A 22,817-nucleotide genomic window follows, 5' to 3' on the forward strand; every position below is an offset into this window, starting at 1 on the left:
GCTTTTTTGTTCGACTACTAAGTATTTGAAAATAACTTTTGATATGATTTTGAGATAATTTTTAGAATTTGTGAATTTTCATTTTCCATTAATAAAGATTTTTCGCAATTTAAGTCATGTATTATTTTAAATGTATTACATCAATTTTTGTTGATATCTTGAAAACGAGAAGTTTAGAAAAAAACTTTTCCAGCAAAAAATACTTCATTTTTAGACCCTTTGCAAATTTACCAAAAAAAAGTATTCCGTTACAAAACTAAGTTGACCTCGAAATGTCCTTTAAATGACCTTGAGTAAAAATTTCCTTATGTACGTTGGATTTCTCTTTTCACAGCAAGCAACGCATGTTTGAAACTTTTTTGATTTTAAGTTTATTTTTGGAGATAATCGCTTATATTACTTTAAATGAAAGATCCTGTAATTTTTCTAGTATTACACAGGTTTCTTGATAGACTGGCGGAGATATATTAATTCTGTTGAATATAGAAATTTCTTAAAATACATAACAAAATTAACTTTTTTAGTTTTTTATTCGTGGTATTTAAGCGAAATGGTTCAAGTTTTCAATGAAGATTCATTAAAATGGTGAAAATTAACCCTACACACGATGACCAAAAAATAACAATAATAATAACTTTATTTTCAAAATTTCCCATCAGACTCACAAAATACACTAGTTTTAATAACATCACAGCTCAATCTTCTACCGGAGTATTCCACGGTTGATGACAATCGCGTCGGATGCTCCAAAATTTTTCCAAATCCTCATAAACCTTCGTCTTCTTTGAATTGTAATTGAGAGCCTGACAAACTCTACAGTAGTGATACGACTTGCTCTGAAAATACCCGTGTTCGTTCAGTACATCAAAGTGACTCTTCCATCGATAATACTCTTTGAAACTCTCAGTTTTATTCAGACTCAACAGATAGTCCGCTAAAGTTTTAGGTTTCGCGAATGCATCTATGTTAATATATGAACCTGGAGGTAGGAGAATTTTGTAGGTTTGGGGTGAGGAACCCATAACGATGGGTATAGAGTTTTTGTGGAAAGCGTTCCACCATAATTTTTCGGTGATATATTCGTTGCAATTGGAGTTTTCGAAGGCTAGGTAGAAGAGGTAGTTGCTGATTGCGTTACAGTCGTTGCCAAAGTGGCCTGGGCACCTACAAAACCACTTTAATAGAACATAGTTTTTAATGGAAATAATCGAATACCTACTTCTGCCTTAATTTCTCTCCGCATCTCCCATAAATATCCACATCAATGTATTTTTGCAGCTCCCTGACATAATCCCAACGATGGTTAATACCCCCACAGTTTGACCCTAAAATGGCAACCAACACATCTCTTCTCTTAACTTCAGACGTTACCTCGTTTTTCTTATTTGGATATGGTCTCAGAATAGTACGTCCATATGGTACTGGAATATCGCTGTCGGATCTTTAAAGGCAAATAACCATGAGACCCTTGAAGGTAAAATAATGGAAAACTGTGACTTACCTACCTATAAGACATTGACCAATTGAACTGATTATTGAAGTCTTTAAACTTGTTTTTGGAATTCAGGAAGGTGTGGTAAGGACTTTCGTCAGTTAAAAAGGTCCATATTTGCGTGTAGTTGCGTTTTATAGGAAGGTCTTGCAAGCCATTAAGTCGGTGTAGATGAAAAATGACTAAATCTGCGGTTTCTAGGGCTGCGTCTTCATAGGTTAATTCGCAATTGTTTACTGGGCAATGCTCAAAGGGGTTCAGTCTGAAATGCTTAAAGTCAGTTATGGTTTTTATAGAAGTTGAGATAGTACTTTTGGCCTGAGAAGTTCTTAATGTGTCTGTTTTCTATGGTGAGGCCGTATTTCCATATTAAAATTTGATATTTCTGCCGGCTGTTTGAAGAGATATTTGGCTCTGGGGCATCAAGGAAGAGAATTTCTCCCAATTTTGTGAGATTTTTCTACAATAAGAGAAGTTATAATAAGGCAACAAATACGTAAAATTGTATATTAACTTAAAACAAAATTTACCACAACTGTCTGCATTAGGACGGACCAGTTGGTTCTGACACATCGAAAATTAAGATCCGAGCTCGCAGGCTCGCCATAAAACAAACAAATAAACAAAGGTTCGACACTTGGGGAACGATGCCCATTGCGTCTAAACAAAATTATATTGTCCACTGATTATCACAGAGATATTTTTTTCATTTACTAATGGTCCATTAATGAACTCCCTTAATACATGATTTTTTTGAAACGTTTTACTGCTGAAAATATATATACATCAATAAGCGATTAATGCACTTATTTGTTAAATACAGGGTGTTCGAAAATAGGGTGCACACGTTTCAGAAGATGATTCCTTGTGTCAAAATAAGGAGCTAGAGCTCTTTGAAGATGGGACTCTCTAAGTAATATTTTCCAAATAGCTCGGACGCTATCTAAGCTAATTGGATAATATACGAGGGCGTTTGGAAACTTTTGAAAAATTTTGATTCAGACACAATATTTTTTATTGATCACAATTGCCGAAAATCCGCCTAAATTCCAAAACGCATTGACTTGAGAACTTTCAGATGCAAAATAAATCGTGCACGTTTTATTTTACATCCCCCCCCCCACAATTTCTACGCCACTGGCGGCAAAATAAATTTTCTAATAACGACAGTGAATTTATAGTAAAAAAATAACTACCTGACACAAATTTTTATCCATGGTTGAGATATTTAAAACATGCCATTTTTAAAGGGCTCTAACTCCCTTAGAACTTATTTCTTGACTCATATTTATAAGAACTTTTTTTTTGCTTCGACCTAAGGAATCTCCTCCTAAAATATTTTATTCCCTGACACTTTCTATAATCATACTATTAAAATCTCAAATATACATATTCTAAACGCTTACAAAGGAGTCCTTTCGTGCCTTCTTCCACTCTTGCACTACGACTTCATATTGTTCAGTTAGATTGAATTTTACTTCTCTGAACTGCAGCGAAGGTTGGGTGTTTATGAGAGGTTCCTTAGGGGCTGATATAAAGACTAGAAAAATGGTAAACAGAGACGCTGAAAGTGCAAATAAGACTTTGCTCTTTTTGGTGGCTGCGGTTACCATAATTACATTATCTGAAAGGAAATCATAAGATGTTTCAGGCAGACATGAAAGTCATATATAGGGTGACATCTTAAAAATTGGCAATGGCTATATCTCAGGAATGAAAAAAAAAATTAGAAAAATCGTTGAAACCGTTTCTACAACAAGTGGGGGAACCAAAATTATGTACTAACTAACCTACCCATGTGTACCCAGCGCCCTTTGTAGTACCTCAACTTTGTAATTTTAAATGGCCTTTAATAATCCTCTTGCAGCAGCTCAATTTAAAGCTCTTTCAAAATGCTTTATGATTGTATTAACTAACATTACAGCTTCTAAAGTAGTTATTTAATTATTAAATAAAAAAGAATTAACATATAAATTTTAAGAATCGTATTGAAACGCGGACTGATATTTCAAATAATACTTTTATCGTTTATTCAGAGGTTTTAAAGAATTTAGAACTATTTACATTGATTTTTTTATGGGGACTCCTAAAACCTATTGCCTTTAAAACTCAGCCAGACTCAATTGAGGAGTTACAAGAAAGAATTATTCAAGCGTGCCAGACCATATCAAGGAAAACTTTGGCTAATGTTTGTCAGAAGTTTGAAAAGATTCTATTATTATATGAAAAATAACAGAAACCATTTTGAACACTTAATTAAATAAAAGGTAAATTCAGATATTCTATTCCTTTTTTTATTTAATAATTCGATAACTACTTGAGTAAACATGATGCTAGTTAATACAATCCTAAAGCATTTTCAAAGAGATTTAGAATGAGTTATTACAAGTGAGGAATTGCCATTTAAAATTACAAAGTTGGGGTGGCTGGGGGTTAGAGAGTAGACATGGGTAAGTTAGTTACTACATAATTTTGGTTTCCCTTACTTATTATTAAAACAGTTTCGAGGAATTTTTGATTTTTTTTTCATTCCTGAGATATAGTCATTGCAAGTTTTTAAAATGTCACCCTGTGTATTACTTATAGAGTATAGCACAAACAAGATTTATTTAAAGTACTAATGAACATTAATGCTATAATCCCATTTATCAGATTAAAGATTAAAGGTTTGAAAACTGAAAATGTACCTTATTTCCATAATTGTCTTACTACCACGTAGGAGCTTTTTAGAGATTGTAAAAGGTGTTATGCGAACTAATCCGGACAAACACAAAGGTTTTTACTACGACGATAATAGGTTGCTCGTTGCTATACCATTAACTTAGGCAAGGCAATGAAAACCAATAATTTCTTTATATGGTATATGGTACAAATAAATTTCGTTTTATCTGTTAGATAAGCCGCAACTTATAACATACTTACCTCCTGACTTTCAGCTCCTGTAATGTTATACCAAGGCAACTAAAATTAACTTTGAGGACAACAATAACTGTATTTTATACTCAATAGTTTAAGCAGGTAAAAATGAGCTGAAACAATTATTTTACTTTCGTTTACCGAAAATATACCATTAATAAACTCTATTTGACTGGGATTATGTAGGTAATAATACTATACACACCGCGTTACGAAAATCATGAGCAAAACGTGCTGATAAGTGTGAATTGCATCAATTGTAATGTTTTCCCTGTTATTCGGAGTTTTAAGCATCAAATGCGGGTCACTAATGTGATGGGTGTTTGCATTTTTATTAAGTACAAATTGTGTAATAGTAGAGAGCTGCAGTCAATATAGGTTTTGTAAATAAGTATATACTTTAAAATTGGCAATGTGCCATTTTCTCAATAATTTTAATGTTTTTGATACGAGATCTTACTCAAGGAACCTCAAAAAATTCCGTATTGGAAGGGGATTTTTACCAATAAAATAGTTGTGGTCTTCCATAACATTTAGTTTTCGCTCAAGAAGGATTGATAATGGGAGAATTACGTACACAGAAGGCAGAAATTAGACAGTCTTATTTTACAATTGGTTTTCCCAAAATAAAAATAAACCCAAACTCGATTTTGAAAGAACAGTTCTTTTAATTTATTTAATGAAATAATTAAAAAGAGGGGTTTGACATATTAAATTAACCATATTAACATAAATTTCCGAGGTGAAATTGGTATTCACCACTATGACAAGAATATTAAAATTGTGCTCTTATGAGTTTTCTTGTCATAGTGGTGAATGTAAGCATCATTCTTTTAATTTCTTTCCCTTACTCGTACATGCAGAGCATAAGTTACTGTAATAGTTTAAACTAGAATATCGCTTTTTACTTTTAAAAACACCATTTTAATTATTAAGACACACTATTTCCGTTATAGTTATCAAAACTTTAACTTTTATAGCGATTAACTTTGTGAACTCTGTTTACTTACTATAGTCAAAATTCACTTTTCAAACTCACAATTACCAATGCCATTGCCACTGTACTACACATCGTACATCACTCCCTAAACAAAACCATTCAGTTCAATATTTATTGGTTTCCTCGTAACCAAGTTTGCTGCGAACGCATTCGTTCGCAAATGAGATACTAACTATAATCTCGGTCTTATTTAATTATAAACATTCATTATCTGCAGTCTGTATAACACAATATCATAAAAATAATCGTTAAAATTAATTTATTGGGAAAGCTGCAGTGCGATCTAATAACAGCGAACAGCAAGAATTATTATTTGTATGGTAATGTTAGTAATATTAATTATGGTACCATCATTAGAACTGCGGGAGAATATGTACTGCCGTTGCCCTACATATCATATTGTTATACAGCTAGATATTATATGTTATATCAACAATCAATTTATAAGTTTTAGAAGAGTTAAGAAGATTTGAATTTCGAGCTTACTTGTAGTAATCATATAATAATATTAATCATGCCCCAGTTATTTTTTATAAATCAATACGATTCGTTATAATTTGTTTTATAATATTATACTTTCACTGTGTCAAAAATGGACAGTACAACCTTAACCATTCCATAATGGATTTTGCAACATATTGTTGTGCAAAAGTAAAATGTACTTCGAATATTTACATACGTTTTCATTTGAATTGTGGTTTTGCTATGCAATTATATGGCAACAAAATCATACTTCACATTATTTGTTTATTATACTTTGGTACATGTATGTTTTCAACGAGTAAATATATATATATTCACACTCATATGAGTATGTTTTCAAAAGAACTGATGATGTAATTTAATGAATTATTTAGCCGGTAGTTAAGAATCCATTCAAGTTGATGAGGCAGTGTTAATCAATCCACTAAGAGATAAAATGCGCAATTGTTTCAAAAGAATGGGTATTTCATTTCCTATAATGAAGATTTTTAATTAATGCTCTGCAGAAAAAAGTTAAAGTTCGTCGTCAAAAATTGTTTTGCAGTTTCGTCTCTTTTTATATGGGATTCTCTACGGACCAAATTTGAGATAACAATGTGAGAGAAGGCGGAAAATAGGAGTGTTAGATACATCAGCTTATACATATATACATAGTATACATATAAGGTGGTCCACTTACTATGGGCCACCATTACTATATTCTAAACTGTAAAAGTTACAAGTTCGGTTAAATTAGACAAAAGTTATCAAATTTGATGATAAATTAAGATCTCTAAGCACTGTTGCGAAAATGTTTCCGGTTTTGGAAGTATTGAGAAAAAACGAAATTTTGCCGAAAACGTTTTTTGTAAATAAACTTAAAATTAAGGGTTTTCAAAAAAAAAATGTTTACAACATTTTATTGGTTTTTAAAGCTCTACATATTAATGTTAAGTTTTAAAAAATACCACTTTTAGTTTCAAAGATATCGACACTAACTACAATTTTTTAAATATAAACCTGGATTCAATTCAATAATGACCTGGATCATTAATTTAATTTCTCATTTCAACAGAGATACCTAATTTATTTTGTTCTATATGAGAGTTTTAGGATTAGAGCAAAATAATTAGTAATAATAGTTTCCAAAAGATAAACCTAAAAGTATAAGAAAACGAAACATGTTTTTGGCAAAATTTCGTTTTTTCCCAATACTTCCGAAACCGAACAAATTTTGGCAATAGTTCCTCGAAATGTCATCAAATTTAACAAACTTTTGTCTAATTTAAGCGAACTTGTAACGTTTCCGGTTTAGAAGATAGTAACAGTTGCCCATAGCAATTGGACCACCCTGTATATATAATTTTCTCTTACTCACTCTATAGATTTTGTAGATATTTTAAAATTCATTTTTCTTAATATTCTTGATAATTTGGTGTATGATATTTATATTACAAATAGGTCTTTGAAACAACTATATTGGAGCTGTATGTACAGGGTGTTTAGCATATCTGCAAGCACCTCAACATATTGCCTTACCTTTGCTCGCAGGCAAAAACTTCAATGCTCCTTAAGACTACATGGCATCGATTGAAACAAGTACCATGTTAGTACCACTTATCCGTACGTAAAAAAAAACAATGGCGTTGACACACGAAACTTTTAGCACTAAATGCGAAATCACTGTTCTGCAAGTGCGTCTCAGTGCTGAAACAATGACTTTTGCGTGTACATGGCCGGATGCGGTACTACTTTTTCGATTCAAACGCATTGTAGCTTCCAATAGTACCGTGCACTCTATAATTACCCGGGCCAAGGTGACGGCTAATTATTGCAATGCCGATTTACTAACAATTTAATGATGACAGCCATCAGTTATAGCTAGAGCACCAGACATAATTCTAAAGGTCTTTCGTGGATACCAACAAGTTTGCTTGATGTAAAACCTGTAATTTACAAAATTTCGCCAAGACGAAAAATAAATAACAGACCATGATTGGTTCTTTGTAATTTGCGGCGCGCTAAGCAAACAAATGATGATGGTTCTTGGCTGCTGCTTCGAATTATTATGGTTAAGTACCTATAACATCTTGCGGCTGAGAATCTACCGGTTTCAAGTTAAGTGAGTTAAAAATTTGTACGAGAACCTCTCACGTCTCTTGTTAGAATTGGTGCTTAAACCAGTTTTTGATGGATTGTTTACCAAACGTTATTCGTATGGCTGGTGGTGTAGGAACATGTGGAGTATTCACGCTAAAGTCCAGCGATTTGGTGAACTGAAGTTCGAATCATAATATAAAGATGATAAATCATGTACAATTGAGCTTCGGATGACTCATTCATCATTCATGGTGCAAACTTCCAAACAAAAAAGAGGTCCCCCTCTTTTTATTAAGGAAGTCGGATTAAATGAAATAAATCTGTCACCCGTATGGAACATGTTGAGCGTTTTTCACACGAAAGGCACAAAGGCTCTTATTAACATCGCTGCCATTTAGAACTTCTTCAAATTAAAATAAAAAAAGGTTGAAATTTCGAAGAGGAGACATTATAAACTCAATTAGGAATTTAAGAAACTTCCCAACTTGTAACGTGTTTGTCTTCCCATCATTACAATTATTGTTGTCATTCATTCCAATTTCTGGCAACATTGCACAGTCCCATTTACCACGAACAACCCTTTGGGTTTGTTGCTGCATGGGCGATTTTCATTTTCCCTAGTGCATTTGACGGTTTAATCACCATGCAGTGCATATTTACTTCTTTATGCTTTCTATGGCCCTCCTGCCCACAAAACCTGAAGCTGGTTGACTTTTTGGCTTTTCTCATGGTTAGGCCAGGGTCAGATCAAGATAGTACCAGCGTACTGGACTAATGGACCAAAACGCATGTGAGGGAGTGCGACAGAGCATAGGCCTGCTTATATTGGGAACCTTGTTAGCAGATATGAATTATTACCGTAGGTAGGATGGACAGGGGCGGTACGGGGGCTGAAGGAAATTCATTTAAAATTTAATTTTTTTTAACAATTTCGTTTTTTATATAGTGTGATTACTACATATGTTATTATCATATGTTTTACTATTAACATATTTTTTTCTATATTTACTACAATTGGTAAATATGGAAAAAATTGTGTTTGCTCATCCACCTTCTATTATCATCGCCCACTTGCATAACATTCATTGTCAAATTCATTGGTGAAATCAATTCCTAGATCCTCAGTATTTTTGCTACATCCGGCAACTTGTGTTCTCCAATCATTGCGTGCTTCTGTCAAAGTTGACGTCCGTTTATTAAAAACAAAAGCCAAGCGTAACATTGCCATTTCTTCGATTACATCGAATTAATTTGGCTGGAAGAAAATCTATGCGGCAACCTCTCTTGCAGCTAATAAAACAACTTTTGACACTGTGACATTTAGTTTTTCCATCGATGAAATATATCAGCAATTAATTTGGCCATAAATCTAATTGAGCGCATTCTCAACTCTTCGATTTAAGCCCAGAAATTATGTGCTTCCCCAACACTTAATCTAAATTTAATCCGACCTGTAGTGTTGGTGACACACACGGCTCCTTAAGGTTGTTACATAAAATTGTAATTTGGAATCATTGACCTGGTAAACCGTTAATAACGCCTACGCCACTGCAGGCATCAAATAAAAAGGGAAAACACTCTCGAGCGACGTTGCCGGATTACCAACGCAATTTGAAATTTTCTACGCTGCTCGAAATGAAAAAAAAAAATGTAAAATTGAAAGCGTTACTGTGGCTTTTTCTTGAGTAGAAACCACTTTGTGAGGATCAAACATGCGATACCAAGTTTTTAAAATCACGTATCATCTACTTTTTGAAGTCACAGTATTAAGTACAGTATTGACTAGATTGCATGAGAGATATTTGAATCTTTTTTTAAATACGCATTCATTGCATTTGCATATACTAGAATGTAAATGTGTGAAATGAACAGTGAAAAAACTCATCTTCCTAGTTTCACGGAAATGTCGCCTGACACTTGGCAACAGCGCACCTATCTTGTTAACTGGACGTGTTGTTGAAGTTTTCAACTTTGCTAAGTGCAGTGTGCCCTGCTTGTGTTTTTCGACTGTTTTGTGCTTGTTTATGTATTTAAATTTTGTTTATTTTAATTATTTTAATCTGTAGTACCTTAGTGTTGTGATGTTTCATAACTCTGTTGGTGTACATTGAGTTAGTTCCCGTTAATAAACCAGTTTGCATTGTTTATGTGAAATCGGTGAATCGCTGATCTGAAGGCCGCATACCTATTTTTCGAAGTTCAAGGAGGAACAACGTGAGTAAGTAGGCGGTGAGATGCGAATTTAATAATGATTTAATAATGTTTGATATTTACGGAAAAAAAACAGTTGATGGAAAATAACAATATGGGCAATAACCATAAAGGCTTATTAATAAAATCCAACTTAACCTTTTTGATTATTAGGGCAGCCGCTTTTGGAATCGGTGTAATGTAATTTTTGAATATCCAATTAATTTATTTAAAGTCCTAGATGGTAAGTTAGTATCGAAACATACTTTTTGAAAAGGTCATAATTCTGGCTAATTTGGTGAAGGGGATATCTTTAGTACTATTATTTTAACCCGTGTTGCCACTGTTGCCAGGTTAGTCATTTCTTCTGCAAAAAGCGTAATGTCCTCCTATTTTTGTTTACTAACGAACGTTAATAAACAATTTTTTATTGCTATAGTAGATGTAGTAAAGCAAACGGAGAAAATGTAACCTGATTTCTACATTTGTCACCTGAGCTGTAATAAAGGTGTAATAGAAAATAGGCATTTTATTTTTGTAAACCACAGTGTATGCCAACGTGCATTTCAGGCTCATTCAAGGTTCATATGCAGAGTGTTAATGTGATCATATTACAAACTTTGAGGCTCTGCTTCTTTTCATGAATGAGGAAAAAAAATGCATAACAAAACGCTCCCAAGTCTCATTTTGATAGTACAGGGTGTCAAACTTTAAAATTTATTTTTTGAGAAATTCAATTTTCAGAATTCCTTATACGAATTGCTAGCGGGGACATTGCTTTGTCTTGTGCATTGTGTATTTAGATGTTTTGTAAAAATACTTATCAAGTATTTACATATATAGTGTCCTGACCTAGCAAGTTCTCGCTAAGTCAGGATGCTTAATTTTAAAGAAAACTGTTTTGTTCATACTATTTAAAAATTCTTTATCATTATTATTATTATTTCTATTTTAAGTAATTTACGGAATTGGTCGGGATTGTTGCTCTGATTGATTTACTATTAGATATTGTTTGTATTTGGGTAAATTTGTATCAAAATTACTTGACCATAGATAATTTGGAGTAAGAATTATTTGATAACAGAAAAATTAAGTAATTTTGATTCTGCTTTATACTAAAGCAAGCAAGGTCTTAAAAAACTACTCAATAATTTTCCTTTGATTTTATGATAAAATGAAGTGCTTGACACTTACGTAGTGTTTTAATCCTCAAAATTTTTTTGTGAGTTCATACTAAATCATTTCTCCTCTGGTGGGATGGATAGGATTGTAGATAGAACCCAAATGTTAGTGGAACGTAAAGAATTATTTTTTTTTAACTTTTGAATATCAAGAGAAATATCATCCTTACTTGATAGTCCAAAAATCACACGCCCAATATATTCTACAATATATACTACGATTGCCCTAGAATGATCGCGTAAGTTGTTTGATTCAAATCACTTTTTAGTACATAATCAGAAGAATCAGTCTCAGTTTCAGTTCCAGTGTTTTGTCTTCGATTTGTTTAGATTTTGCCTTCTTGGTTTTCTACAATATTATTCAAAGAGTTATTTTTTTAATCTGAGGACATGTTTCCCAAGTGAATGCAGAATTGAATGGGAATGTGAATACTTGTAAGATCAGATTACAACAATTATCGAGAAATTTGTATACCAAATGCACTAATGACCTACTGTTCCTATTTGATCACTATCAAACTATCTAGTTTTAAAGCTTGCCTTTCTTCAAAAGAATGTCAAAAAATCCAAATGGCGCAAAAACGAATACACGAATATAATTTAAAAACTGATTGTTTTTGATATGTATTAAACGACCATGCATATACCAAATATTTTTTAAATAAAACCATTTTAACTGGTGTCACACTGTATAGGTATGAAAAGGTAAAGCAGTGAAAAATAAAAATTGAAAATCGCAATTTCTAATTTTTTCTGCGTATTTCAGAAAGTAGGTACATGTACTGGAAATCGGAATTACTGAATCTGAAAATTGACAACTATCTAGGTATGGAACTTTGCCTCTGTTTGAACCAGATTGTGTCTTATACTTGTATTCGTCTAAGATTATATTGGGAGATTTGAATTTGGAACACCTTCTACTCCTGGATAGCGTATCATACTTGAAGCTCAGAAAAGGAGAGAATTCAGAAGAGAACGAGGTTGTAACTTTCAACATTTTTAAAAATTTTGTAAACCTCAATTAAAAAATATTCTAATTATCAAATTGCTAAGGAAGTTAGATTTTCCTGTCTCTCAAACATAAAAAAAAGCGGAATATTAAAATTAAATATTTTGCGATCTTACTTTTATTCTTGACGAACAATCTTCTGTAAGACAGCATTCTACTGTCCCTTTTCTTACTTCTAAACCACAGCACCGCTAGAAAATGAAACCACTTGCGCTATATTTCATCCACTAAAGTCATAATTACTTCTTATCTATTTTTAAAATAAATTACTTACAACTAATCGAAAAACGATTTTTTAAAATTATTATGAAAACACTGATTAGAGTACGAGTAGCGTTATGAGATATGATTTGTTCAGGTATACAAAAACTCACTAGCAAGTAAATACTAAATACCGACTAAATCCTTGAATAGTTTTATACCTGAAGTCTTGTATGTCTGAAATGAAAACACACGTATAGACTATTGTTAGTATGTATTTGTGCATATTTCTTTGAGGTTTAATTGTTTAGCCTTTACGAAGAATAATTTGTTGTATGGATGGTGAATCCTTCGAGGATGACACACCGGTTTTATTCATTGAGAAGAAGGTAGAAGGCTAGGTCGGAATTACATCATACACTTTTTCTAAAGCATCGTAATTAAAAAGACTTCTAGTTAGTTTAATAATGTTTGATTTTATGATTATTTAGAAGAAAAAAACAGGGACATAATATGTCCCGTCCACGAACTAAATACACAATGAGCCTTGCCTATCTTCATTTTCCGTCTATCGCATTTCTCTTGCAAATGTTACATTCATTGATTTATAGAATCTGAGTAAATTTGTATAAAAACTGCGTGGGAAAATAAAGGTGAAATTGGTAAAAACCTATTTTACTCGGGCGGGCTGGATTTCTTCATATATCTTTAAGTCTCCATCTTTGTTTCAGACCAACAGATATGACTTAATACAGATGTCCCGCCGCGCTCCCAACTACCAACCAAAGTTTGCGCGTGATCACAACCCCTATCAGGTATGATTATTTTGAAGTGAAAACTCTTCTAAAGGGGTAGTTTTAGGTGACCACACTTTCATCCCTGAAGACAAGACCTTTGGCCCCCCCTCAAAAGCAATGCTACAGAAAACAGGCGCATCATCAAACCTCCATTGACATAGGGCTGAGTGACGCCACCACCACTGACACTTACTATGACTTTTGCGGGCCAAATGGCCCTTTGCGGGAGGGCAGGACTACTGACCACACTTTCTCGGACGATAGCGGTTCCACAAGGCTACCCTATTACGAGTTCGACGAAGAGTCTCTCAATGAATGCCAGAGAAACTCATTCTCCGAACACAGTATTAGGAAGTCGCTTAGGTACCATAGTCAGAGGAGAGAGAGAGGAGGCAGTCGGGAGGAGGAGGTGGAGGAGCAGCTGTACCATGAGATTCAAACGCCGTAAGTTGGTCGGTTTGGGGAGGAAAGTGATTTTATAGTCGTGGGTGGTTTGCAGTTGTGATATTGGTCAGGTGACCAGCAGTAACGGAAGGAGATTGGCCTCGAGGATGTCGGACAGACCTCAGAGTTCTATGAGTTCTGCTTTGACCAGTGCTATGGTTTATGGCTGTGGAGGCAAATGCCAAACTTTTGAGAGTGTCTGTTACTTTGTCTTACAGGTGGGTCGAATTTCTTGAATTGAGCTGTAAGAAGGAATTACTAGATATAAGTATCATTTATCTAGTTCCTAGAGTTTTTTGGTAACCCATTTTTTGATTATGGTTTCCATTAATTTTCTAAATAACATTTTGTCTAAATTCCTCAAAATAAACAATTTTCCAGTTATTCTTCACCATGGGTATCCTCATTGGTGTATCTCTCTGCATAGCCGGACTAGTGCTTCGTAAATCTGCAGCCCGAAATTTACAAGTTTTAGTCTACATCGGCATCATGCTGGCTATGGTCAGTGGTTTATTGCTCACTGTACAGTGTAGGGCAAAAAATACAGCGAGGCGAAGAATCAAGGCCATCCAAACTGCCAAAATCAGGGCTCCGATACCTATGGAGATTTTGAATGTTCGGTCCAACCCTGTACATAATTTGGAGCGATTGCCGAGCATTAGAGAAGGACCAAAGTAGGAACTGATAGTTTAGATGATATACCTTTATTTTAAACTTTAAGTTATTTTTAAACATAAAATTTAAACTTCAGTTAAAGTTTGAAACTTGAGGATATGATTGGGCCTAAAGTAATAGCTATCAATTTGATTTTAGGGTTGTCAGTCAACTACCTCAGGTACACCACGTGAACAATCGTACCGTGGTGAGGGGATTGTCCCAGAGACCTCAACAAAGAATACTCGTGAGCGAGGAGCAGGGGATTCCTTGGTGGAGGCGTGGGGATGTTCCCGTATGAGATTTTATTAGGAACTCATGGGGATTTTTTTGAGATTTAAGGTAACTGAAAATTTTCCGAATGTTTTAGTTGAGAATTTAGTACATAAATTGCTTGAATTTTATGTGCATTAAAATGAAGCACTAATATATAAATTTATTTACGAATGACGCGCAAAAGACTGATCAATGTAAATATATAACTGCGTGTACTCTGCGTTTTTTAATTTACGTTTTGGCTGAGAATAAATAGTATACTAAATACTAAATAATAGACTATTTACAGAATATACAAGGATGTATATAAAATACATGTGTTTGTTTTACTTCCAAGGAGTTGAAATCAAAGTCTGAAATATTTATCGTAATAGTTATAATAATGTATACTCACAATACACAGTATTTCTTGTATATGTACAAAATTTACACAATAGTATAGACATCACAATTTTCCCTATTATAGTATTTTGTAACGCTCGCTATACTTACAGCCTAGATACACTGTACAAGAAAACTCTTAACAAGTAAACTCAAAAATTAAACCTTATATATAAATAAACGAAACTAAACCTACCTATTCACATTTATGTTACAACGTGTTTGTAAAATAAAAAAAAGGATCCGTACAACTACATTTTTAATATTATCATCAATGTTATTCACTATTACAGTTTCTGCATTGTTTAGGTTATTTTTTGGGAGTACAGCCCCCAAGAGAGCGATCAAGATAAAGCCCCTAATCGCCCTCTTGGCGGACAGCAGAGTGAAAACACCGCTAAATATACTTTCGAAATTCTACTGCTGAAAAGGGGGTAACATTTAAATTTTTAAATAACTTACAGCCTGTGGTAGAACTCATAAGGGTTAAGCTTCATTATTTTACACTATTATAAGTTTTAATATTACATTTTCGACTACCATGTTTTTGAGCCCGCTACGTCCCGAAACTTAAGTCAATTTGAAATTATGCGCGTATTCTAAAGGGACGAAAACTAGAGATTTTGTTGGTGATATGAACAAGTTTGTATACGATTCAATTCATTGGCAACACTGGACAACTAGTGTCCAGTGTTGCCGTTTGATAAAATCGATCAACAAACAATAAGGCGATTTTTTTACCGAGAATTCTTTTTAAAAATATTTAAAAAATGTCCGCTCAAAAAGATTTCGATATTCTTCAGAAACACATGGTAATTTTTTTCACAAAATACTTCAATATTTTTTGCCAAGTAAGATTTACAAATGAGATGGTAACGGTCCAGAAATGGCGTCTTCGTGTGTCCTCGTTGTGACAGACAGACAAATTATATGTTAAAGATTAATTTAGTAGAACTGCAAGGAATGTTCATATAATACAAGATAGTGTGAAAACACTTAAAAATCGCATTTTCAAAGTTCGATTTAGTTCCACAGAAAAGTGGCAAAAACGCGTAATTTAATTACAACATTACGAATTTTTGTTTATACTTTTAAAATGTTGTTATTTTCAGTTTTAGTTGCTTCATAATTACTTATTTTTAAATGAAATAAAAAATACTTTATCCCGAGGCAAAAAAAATCGTTGTCATTTTTTGTCGTCACCCGGTTTATTTGCAAAAAAATAGTTCAATTATTGTTTCATGATAGGATTCCGATTGTCTTTTCGGAGGTCACTTTAAAACCTCAATACATCTACTTTATTTACTATGTTTATTTGGAAATATTCTGATCTGCTGGAATAGGCGTATTAATGCATAAGACTGTTAGCGATTAGAATAGTCCGAATTTTACAGACGCAAATCTATGCCTGAAATTGCCAAGTTAATAAAATTACCTCTCTCCTTCACTTTTCATTTTTTCTTTCTTCGTTTAGTGTCTTTCACCTCTTGTGATATTCAGCCAGCTCCAAATTACAACTGTACGAAGAGGTGCTTTAAACACGCCTGGAAATTCTCATTATGTGTGGGGTTATTTTCTCGCTTTCAAACTGCCATAAATTAATCGTTTTTTAACCATGAGCAAGTTTACCTCGTTAGTATGGATCTGCCACAAGTTTGTGTGCATGAATTTTGTTGGTCAATATGCAACTTCGCCGACATTAGCCAATAATGCTGATAAATAATTTTAAACTATTGTGTGGATGCCTTCTCCCGTCCAAAGATCATTTACGTTAAGAATCGTTTGAAATTTGGATGTGATATGCTCAAATCGTCAGTCCAAATGGCCAAACATTAAGTTAGCCAGCCAATTTTTTTTTTTTCGTAGCAAATGTTTATGGAAATGTTATATCTTGAATAGATACTAAGCAACGAGTCTATATTGTTAGTTCTATTTTAACTGAATGTCGCCATTTTTGTAATATTTTTTAACTGTTGCCAATTGATTTTTCTTCTTAACAGACATAATGAGAGTGATAAAAACTTCTGCTAACACTTTTCACGATGTTCGGAAATAAACTATCACATTCAAAAATAGAAAATTTCTAATAGGTACATTAAAATTAGTTTGGTGCTCTGCTAAAGTTTTATGCAAATTCTAACAGAAATATCGAGACTGTTTTCTCACCTTTCCTTGTTCATATCACCAACAATTACCGTACAAAAAAGAACCTAAAAAAAGTATATTACTTTCACAATGAAACCACTAATACATAAAAATAAACCTTCGAACAACCTAACCCCGCTTTAAATTTAAAAAAACGCCATGAACGTACCGCAATAATCACTTGCGCGCAATCTTTGCAAATATTGCAAGAATTGCTCGCACGTTTGATCGATGCCGGAGGCCATAGAAAATATAACCTCCCGTATCGAAAATACATATAGGAGAGAGGGATACAAAAAATACAAAAAACACACGAATATGAAAATAAAGATCTTCTAAACAAAGAAACTCTTGAATTACAAAAACTAAGTTCAAATATGAGATCTCTTATGTAGGTAAATTTTTTTTTATATTTTTTTAAACATTTTTATAATATAGTAACGCATCTTTAGAAATCACAGTGAAACTTTTTTTTAATAGTTAAGTATAGTGTTTTTATCTTGTTTCATTTATACAGTGCGCGATCCCCGTTAAGAGCGTCGCCATGACGGGCATTTGACAGTTACAGTATTAGACACTTGATTCGTTTCAGTTTCTTGCATAAGACACGACAAGAGCATATTTATGAGAACATCGAATAACGCCCGATTAACACCCAAAAAGCGTTAATCTCGAAAATTTCCATTTCGAGACTGAGCGCTGAATACAGTTGCAAATATGACTAGTAAAGACACAATTTTCAGTTAGCGTATTGCTTGATTCTACACTGTTGTGATCACAATCAGGAGATGAGAAATGTTGGATTCGATTACTCGCTCTAGGACACTCGGCGCGATCCTTCGAAGGTGTTCGTCGACGAAGTCGCACGATGGAAAGATGTGGACAACGTATGCCGGCTAAAAAGTTTCATTATCATAATCATTGTTTATAAGAGAAGGAAAAATTGTCTTGAAACCGGAATTTCGTGGAAAATAGTTATTTTTTTCCGATTGATAAAAAACAGTGATATTTTAATGACACAAAACAGGCTATAGATGTTGGTGAATGCCTTCTAGGTTTCATCGCGAATTAGAGGCTGTGCTAGTGGATTGAATGGAGCTATGAAGTTTGATGTGATTCACCCAATGCCACAGTTAAACAGTATAAATGGCATTTTACTGTCCGACTTGTATCACTAAAATGAAACTTTGTCAATCGGTGAAAAAGTTACTGTCAAAAGTTAAGAATTAAACCACGCGTCTGTAGTTGGAACTGTCACTGAGACACTCCTCCTAACCAGAACAATTGTATTAAGGGACCGATCCTCAACATTACAAATACAATATATACAACCCCGCCTTTTGATCAGACGTCGACACAATTATATTCATAATACATATACAGGGTGTCCCGAAAATCAATGTCAAAAATGGTATCACGAGATTATTTGGGTCAAAACATTAAGATTTAGGTCAAAAGTTATTTGAAAAAAGTTTCTCGTTTAGATGCTATTGGCGGTCAAAGTTCTTAAAGAAAAACATATTTTTTGCTATATCTCGAGAATGCTTCAATGGATTTTAATGAATCTCATTGTGCATTTATTTATTAGTACAGAGATTATTTTCATGTAACATTCATGTCTTCGCAATGTGAAAGTGGTAAATTCTTAGCCATCTTCGTACAAAAATTATCAGAACTTTTCATTGGGAAGCTGCATCGTATCGTTTTTTTTCTGATGATACATTAGCCCTTTCTCCAACTTTTCTATCTCTTGGAAATTTCTCGTACGGTTAACATTTCGCGCCGAAAAAAATGATTTTCTTTTCTCATACAGAACACTAACTTGCCATTCCTTTGATAATTATCGACACTTGTCGATATGAACGCTGACATCACTTATGGAAAATGTCATAAAAATTAATCAAAATTTTTTGACGTTTCTTTTAAGAACAATAATAGCGTTTTCTAACGAAGAAGTGACTGATGGTTAAAATTATGGGTTCTTAAAAGAATTTATTGTCCTTAAAAGAAACGCCAAAAAAATGTTGATTAATTTTTATGACATTTTCTATAAGTGACGTCAGCGTTCACATAGACAAGTGTCGATAATTATCGAAGGAATGGCAAATTGGTGTTCTGTATGAGAAAAGAAAATAATTTTTTCGACGCGAAATGTTAACCGTACGAGAAATTTTCAAGAGATAGAAAAGTTGGAGAAAGGGTTAATGTATCATCAGAAAAAAAAACGATACGATGCAGCTTCCCAATGAAAAGTTCTGATAATTTTTGTACGAAGATGGCTTAGAATTTACCACTTTCACATTGCGAAGACATGAATGTTACATGAAAATAATCCCTGTACTAATGAATAAATGCACAATGAGATTCATTAAAATCCATTGAAGCATTCTCGAGATATAGCAAAAAGTATGTTTTTTTTCAAGAACTTTGGCCGCCAGTGGCATCTAAACGAGAAACTTTTTTCAAATAACTATTAACTTAAATCTTAACGTTTTGACGCAAATAATCATGTGATACCATTTTTGACATTGATTTTCGGGACATCCTGTATAAGGTGTGACAATTTTTTCAATAATAAATATTAAAACAAAAAAAGTCCTAGTAGACCTCGAAATTTTGAATTTGAATACTTACTGGATGCGTGGTACCAGGAGCGGCCACATTCACTATCCCCGCAGCTTGTTTCGTTGTCAGATAATTGATAAAACCGCTTGCCAAATTGTGGGATTGTTTAAGCACGTCCATCTGATCGCGTCCGCAGGGCAAAGCCAAGAGCATACAGTGTTCTTTCTCCATCTGAGCGAAAAAATACACTCATAAATATACGAAGCGAAATCTATCTGAATGCGGTACACATACTTGCATTTTCCTTGCCACCCCTTCCACTTGCAACGGCTCTAATCGCATCCTCTGGAAGATGCGTAGGGGTGGCGTAGACCCATCGTTGCTTTTGGGCAAACTTGTTCTGGCCACTTCCTCATTACCGGACATCACCCACATTTGGACTGCTGCTTGATCGTTTTTCAATGCAAGGAGACCTTGCCATAGAAGCGTGTATCGCTAGAAAAATGCATATAAATACACCCTTTTTGAAAAATATTTATTTAAATCTACCTTGAGCAGACTACATAAACTATCTGCTTGAGGTGGTACTTGACTCGCCAACGGCGGAGTTGCTGCTTGGACTCCGCGTTGAGAAGCTGGGGCGTCTACTCCAACGTATTTGGCAACTAATCCAGCACCCACCAACGGACGCTCTGAAAATAAAAGGAACAAATAAGGAAAGGTAGAAAACCTTGTTTAGTACGGCAAAATTCCAACTAGTTTATATACTAGCCAATATACCACATATTAGCTTATATACTACTACTTTTATATTAGTATAAAATCTTTTTCTTTATAAACGATATTTTTTAGAATCTGATTGGTGCTGTCTACTTTAGTCTCCAAACAATACGAATATTCGCAGACATTTCTAGAAAAATTTGAGCATTCACCGTTTTGCCTGATGAACCCCCTTTTTCGCCACGTAATTCGAACAAAAAATCTACTGAAGAAATGTGTGTATTTCGTCTTACTTAAAGAAAACATTTAAATTTCTAATGAATGACATTTTTTTCAAACATTTTACGACTTAATTAACGCGCTAGATAATAATAACTCTAGGATAATTATTATGGACTCACCTGGTCCATACGAAAGGGGCGGTCTATCCGATCCCAATGGGCTCCTATCATGTGTTAAATGACTGGTCATAGGTCGATCTGGAATCACTCCAGTCGGCCTATCCGGAATCAAATGGGCTGAATGCGCTCCTAGAGATCGATCCGCAGTAGTCAGTGATGGAATGTGCGGTAATCCGGCCCTGTCGTGTGACGTGAGCGGACGATGTGCCGGAGGTGGTTCTGCAGACTGTTGATCAAAGTATCTGCCTGCCGGGTGGTAAGGCAGACGGGCGGACAGGGTGCTGAATACTTGACCGATGGCTGGCGATTCTGAGAAAATAATCAAGGTTTCAAAAAACAAAAAAATTTAACCATAAAATAGAGACAAACACTGGACTAGATGTGGCACACTTGTATTTCAACGGTAAAAATCAATGACGTAACCCCGACGGTACTCTTGACATCAGGATATCGATCAGTGTGGCTATTCAGTTACAAATTATTTTTTTGTTCAGTGAGATTTAATTTTCAATTTACCCTAAATTTCACCTCAACAATAAAACATCTAATAATTTTAGTGTTCTCCTGTGTTCTTACCTGTGGCTCTGTCATGAGGAGAATGATGGGGAACAGCGGCGCCCCTTCCCGACAGTGTGAGGCCGACCGGAGCTTCCTCACCTTCTTCCACAGATTTATCCAAATTGGAGGTTCTACAGAAGAGAAAAATAATAATAAAAAATATTAACAAAACGATGTCAAAATCCTACCGTTGGAAAGGTTGAGGTCGCATAAACTGCTGGTACATCATCTGAGGGTGCATGTAATGGGCGGGGTTCAATTCTGACGCCCTCAAAGGGCCTGGCGGGAAATGCACTATAGGTTCGCCCTATAAGAGAATTGGTAAATTTGGGGTAAAATAGGATAAGACATTAAAATTGTTAAATAAGAAGAAAAAATTAAAACGGTCATAATGCACAAACTCAAAAACAACAAAATAAGTGGATCTAGATTATTCGGAGTACGAGTGCTTTTGGACCCTTGCTAAAAACCATAAAAATGTGTTACAACTATAAATGTTTTTTCCTTATCTTTGAGTTTGGTTTGAATGTGTAAAATAATCTTTATACTAATCACAAAGAAATAGAGAATTAAACAGAGACAAATAGGAAAGAAGTTTCAAGTTTTGTAAGTGATGGTTATATTTTAGTGCACGTTTTCATTCTATATCTCGAGAATTAAAAAAGTGAAAATGTTTTTAAAAATTTTTAAAAGAGAGCTTTTATATGGTTAACTTTTCCATGCCCAAGAAGCGCTGTATAGTTCATACTTCTAAGTTTCGCCCTGTACTTCGGGTACTCCACATGCGAAAAATCTGAAAATAATATCCAAAGGTGCTCTTTATTTGGCCAATAGACGACATCCAGAATAAAATGGCTACATTACCATCTTCGCTTACTTGGGCTTACGACATAAAGGTTACGCTTCTGCCCACTTAACTTAGTGGCTCCCCATTTGCCCACATAGATTATTTTTAAAGTCTTAGCACTAGATCTTTGGGATTTGAGTAATCTAGAACCACATATCAACCACTGCACAAAAACGAAACGAAAACTTTAAGCGAGGCTGAAGGAAACTTCACCTTTGGAGAATGCGGTGAGTTTTGGTGTGCCGGTGGTGGACTAGTTCGATTATAGTAGGCCCTCGCGTCCGCCATCTGATGGGTTAGTTAGAAAGCGAAAAGGGTTAGTAAAAAATACATGTTTCGCAGGCTTTGTGTCGTTTGAGAATTAATCGAGAAATTAGCGCTGACGGGTAGCGGAAAAAAGAGAAGGTTACGATTACAATTAATCGGAGTAAGTGTGAATTTTAAATAATAACATTCCGTTAAAATTTTGACCGTTTAC

General features: G+C 34.2%; 3 protein-coding genes across 8 annotated transcripts in view; 1 reads left to right on the forward strand and 2 right to left on the reverse strand.

Moving 5' to 3' along the window:
- Positions 1-633: 633 nt before the first annotated feature.
- On the reverse strand, positions 634-12,518 carry LOC136416897 (glycoprotein 3-alpha-L-fucosyltransferase A-like). 2 transcript variants are annotated; one of them, XM_066402324.1, is made up of 6 exons: positions 12,467-12,518; positions 2,899-3,116; positions 1,804-1,952; positions 1,506-1,754; positions 1,220-1,441; positions 634-1,164 (listed from the first exon to the last, which is right to left on the reverse strand). In XM_066402324.1, the coding sequence occupies exons 1-6, from the start codon at positions 12,501-12,503 to the stop codon at positions 696-698; spliced, it is 1,344 nt and encodes a 447-aa protein (XP_066258421.1). In that variant the 5' UTR covers positions 12,504-12,518; the 3' UTR covers positions 634-695. The 2 variants fall into 2 exon arrangements, with proteins under 2 accessions (XP_066258421.1, XP_066258422.1); XM_066402325.1 differs by lacking the exon at positions 12,467-12,518 and adding an exon at positions 5,419-5,732 and having other exon boundaries at positions 635-1,164.
- LOC136416905 (uncharacterized) lies at positions 9,918-15,354 on the forward strand. 3 transcript variants are annotated; one of them, XM_066402338.1, is made up of 6 exons: positions 9,918-10,199; positions 13,283-13,366; positions 13,413-13,792; positions 13,848-14,010; positions 14,174-14,466; positions 14,606-15,354. In XM_066402338.1, exons 2-6 carry the CDS (start codon positions 13,307-13,309, stop codon positions 14,745-14,747), a joined length of 1,038 nt encoding a protein of 345 aa, XP_066258435.1. In that variant the 5' UTR covers positions 9,918-10,199; positions 13,283-13,306; the 3' UTR covers positions 14,748-15,354. The 3 variants fall into 3 exon arrangements, with proteins under 3 accessions (XP_066258435.1, XP_066258433.1, XP_066258434.1); XM_066402336.1 differs by having other exon boundaries at positions 9,919-10,188; XM_066402337.1 differs by having other exon boundaries at positions 9,919-10,184.
- The window catches only part of spen (split ends), a 69,463-nt gene continuing 61,729 nt past the window's right edge, over positions 15,084-22,817 (reverse strand). For 2 of the 3 annotated variants that reach the window (XM_066402245.1, XM_066402243.1), the window contains exons 14-21: positions 22,553-22,627; positions 21,681-21,799; positions 21,511-21,623; positions 20,935-21,243; positions 20,363-20,505; positions 20,108-20,308; positions 19,883-20,044; positions 15,084-18,144 (exon numbers count right to left, since the gene is read on the reverse strand). In XM_066402245.1, the coding sequence (XP_066258342.1) occupies positions 18,010-18,144; positions 19,883-20,044; positions 20,108-20,308; positions 20,363-20,505; positions 20,935-21,243; positions 21,511-21,623; positions 21,681-21,799; positions 22,553-22,627 (1,257 nt within the window). In that variant the 3' untranslated portion in view covers positions 15,084-18,009. The remainder of the gene's footprint in view (positions 18,145-19,882; positions 20,045-20,107; positions 20,309-20,362; positions 20,506-20,934; positions 21,244-21,510; positions 21,624-21,680; positions 21,800-22,552; positions 22,628-22,817) is intronic. The other variant, XM_066402244.1, reaches the window with a different exon arrangement.

The sequence above is a fragment of the Euwallacea similis genome, chromosome 25 (assembly GCF_039881205.1).
Source record: "Euwallacea similis isolate ESF13 chromosome 25, ESF131.1, whole genome shotgun sequence".
Lineage (NCBI taxonomy): Eukaryota > Metazoa > Arthropoda > Insecta > Coleoptera > Curculionidae > Euwallacea > Euwallacea similis.

Excerpts from the sequence above, each read along its gene's own strand:
- LOC136416897 (XM_066402324.1), bottom strand. The coding sequence starts at position 12,503 with ATGCTGTCTTACAGAAGATTGTTCGTCAAGAATAAAA. Across the intron at positions 3,117-12,466 it reads ATTGTTCGTCAAGAATAAAA|ATAATGTAATTATGGTAACC; the intron begins GTAAGATCGCAA and ends ATTTCCTTTCAG. Across the intron at positions 1,442-1,505 it reads AATTGGTCAATGTCTTATAG|ATCCGACAGCGATATTCCAG; the intron begins GTAGGTAAGTCA and ends TTGCCTTTAAAG.
- LOC136416905 (XM_066402338.1), top strand. The coding sequence starts at position 13,307 with ATGTCCCGCCGCGCTCCCAACTACCAACCAAAGTTTGCGCGTGATCAC. Across the intron at positions 13,367-13,412 it reads GTGATCACAACCCCTATCAG|GTGACCACACTTTCATCCCT; the intron begins GTATGATTATTT and ends GGGTAGTTTTAG. Across the intron at positions 13,793-13,847 it reads TACCATGAGATTCAAACGCC|TTGTGATATTGGTCAGGTGA; the intron begins GTAAGTTGGTCG and ends GGTGGTTTGCAG.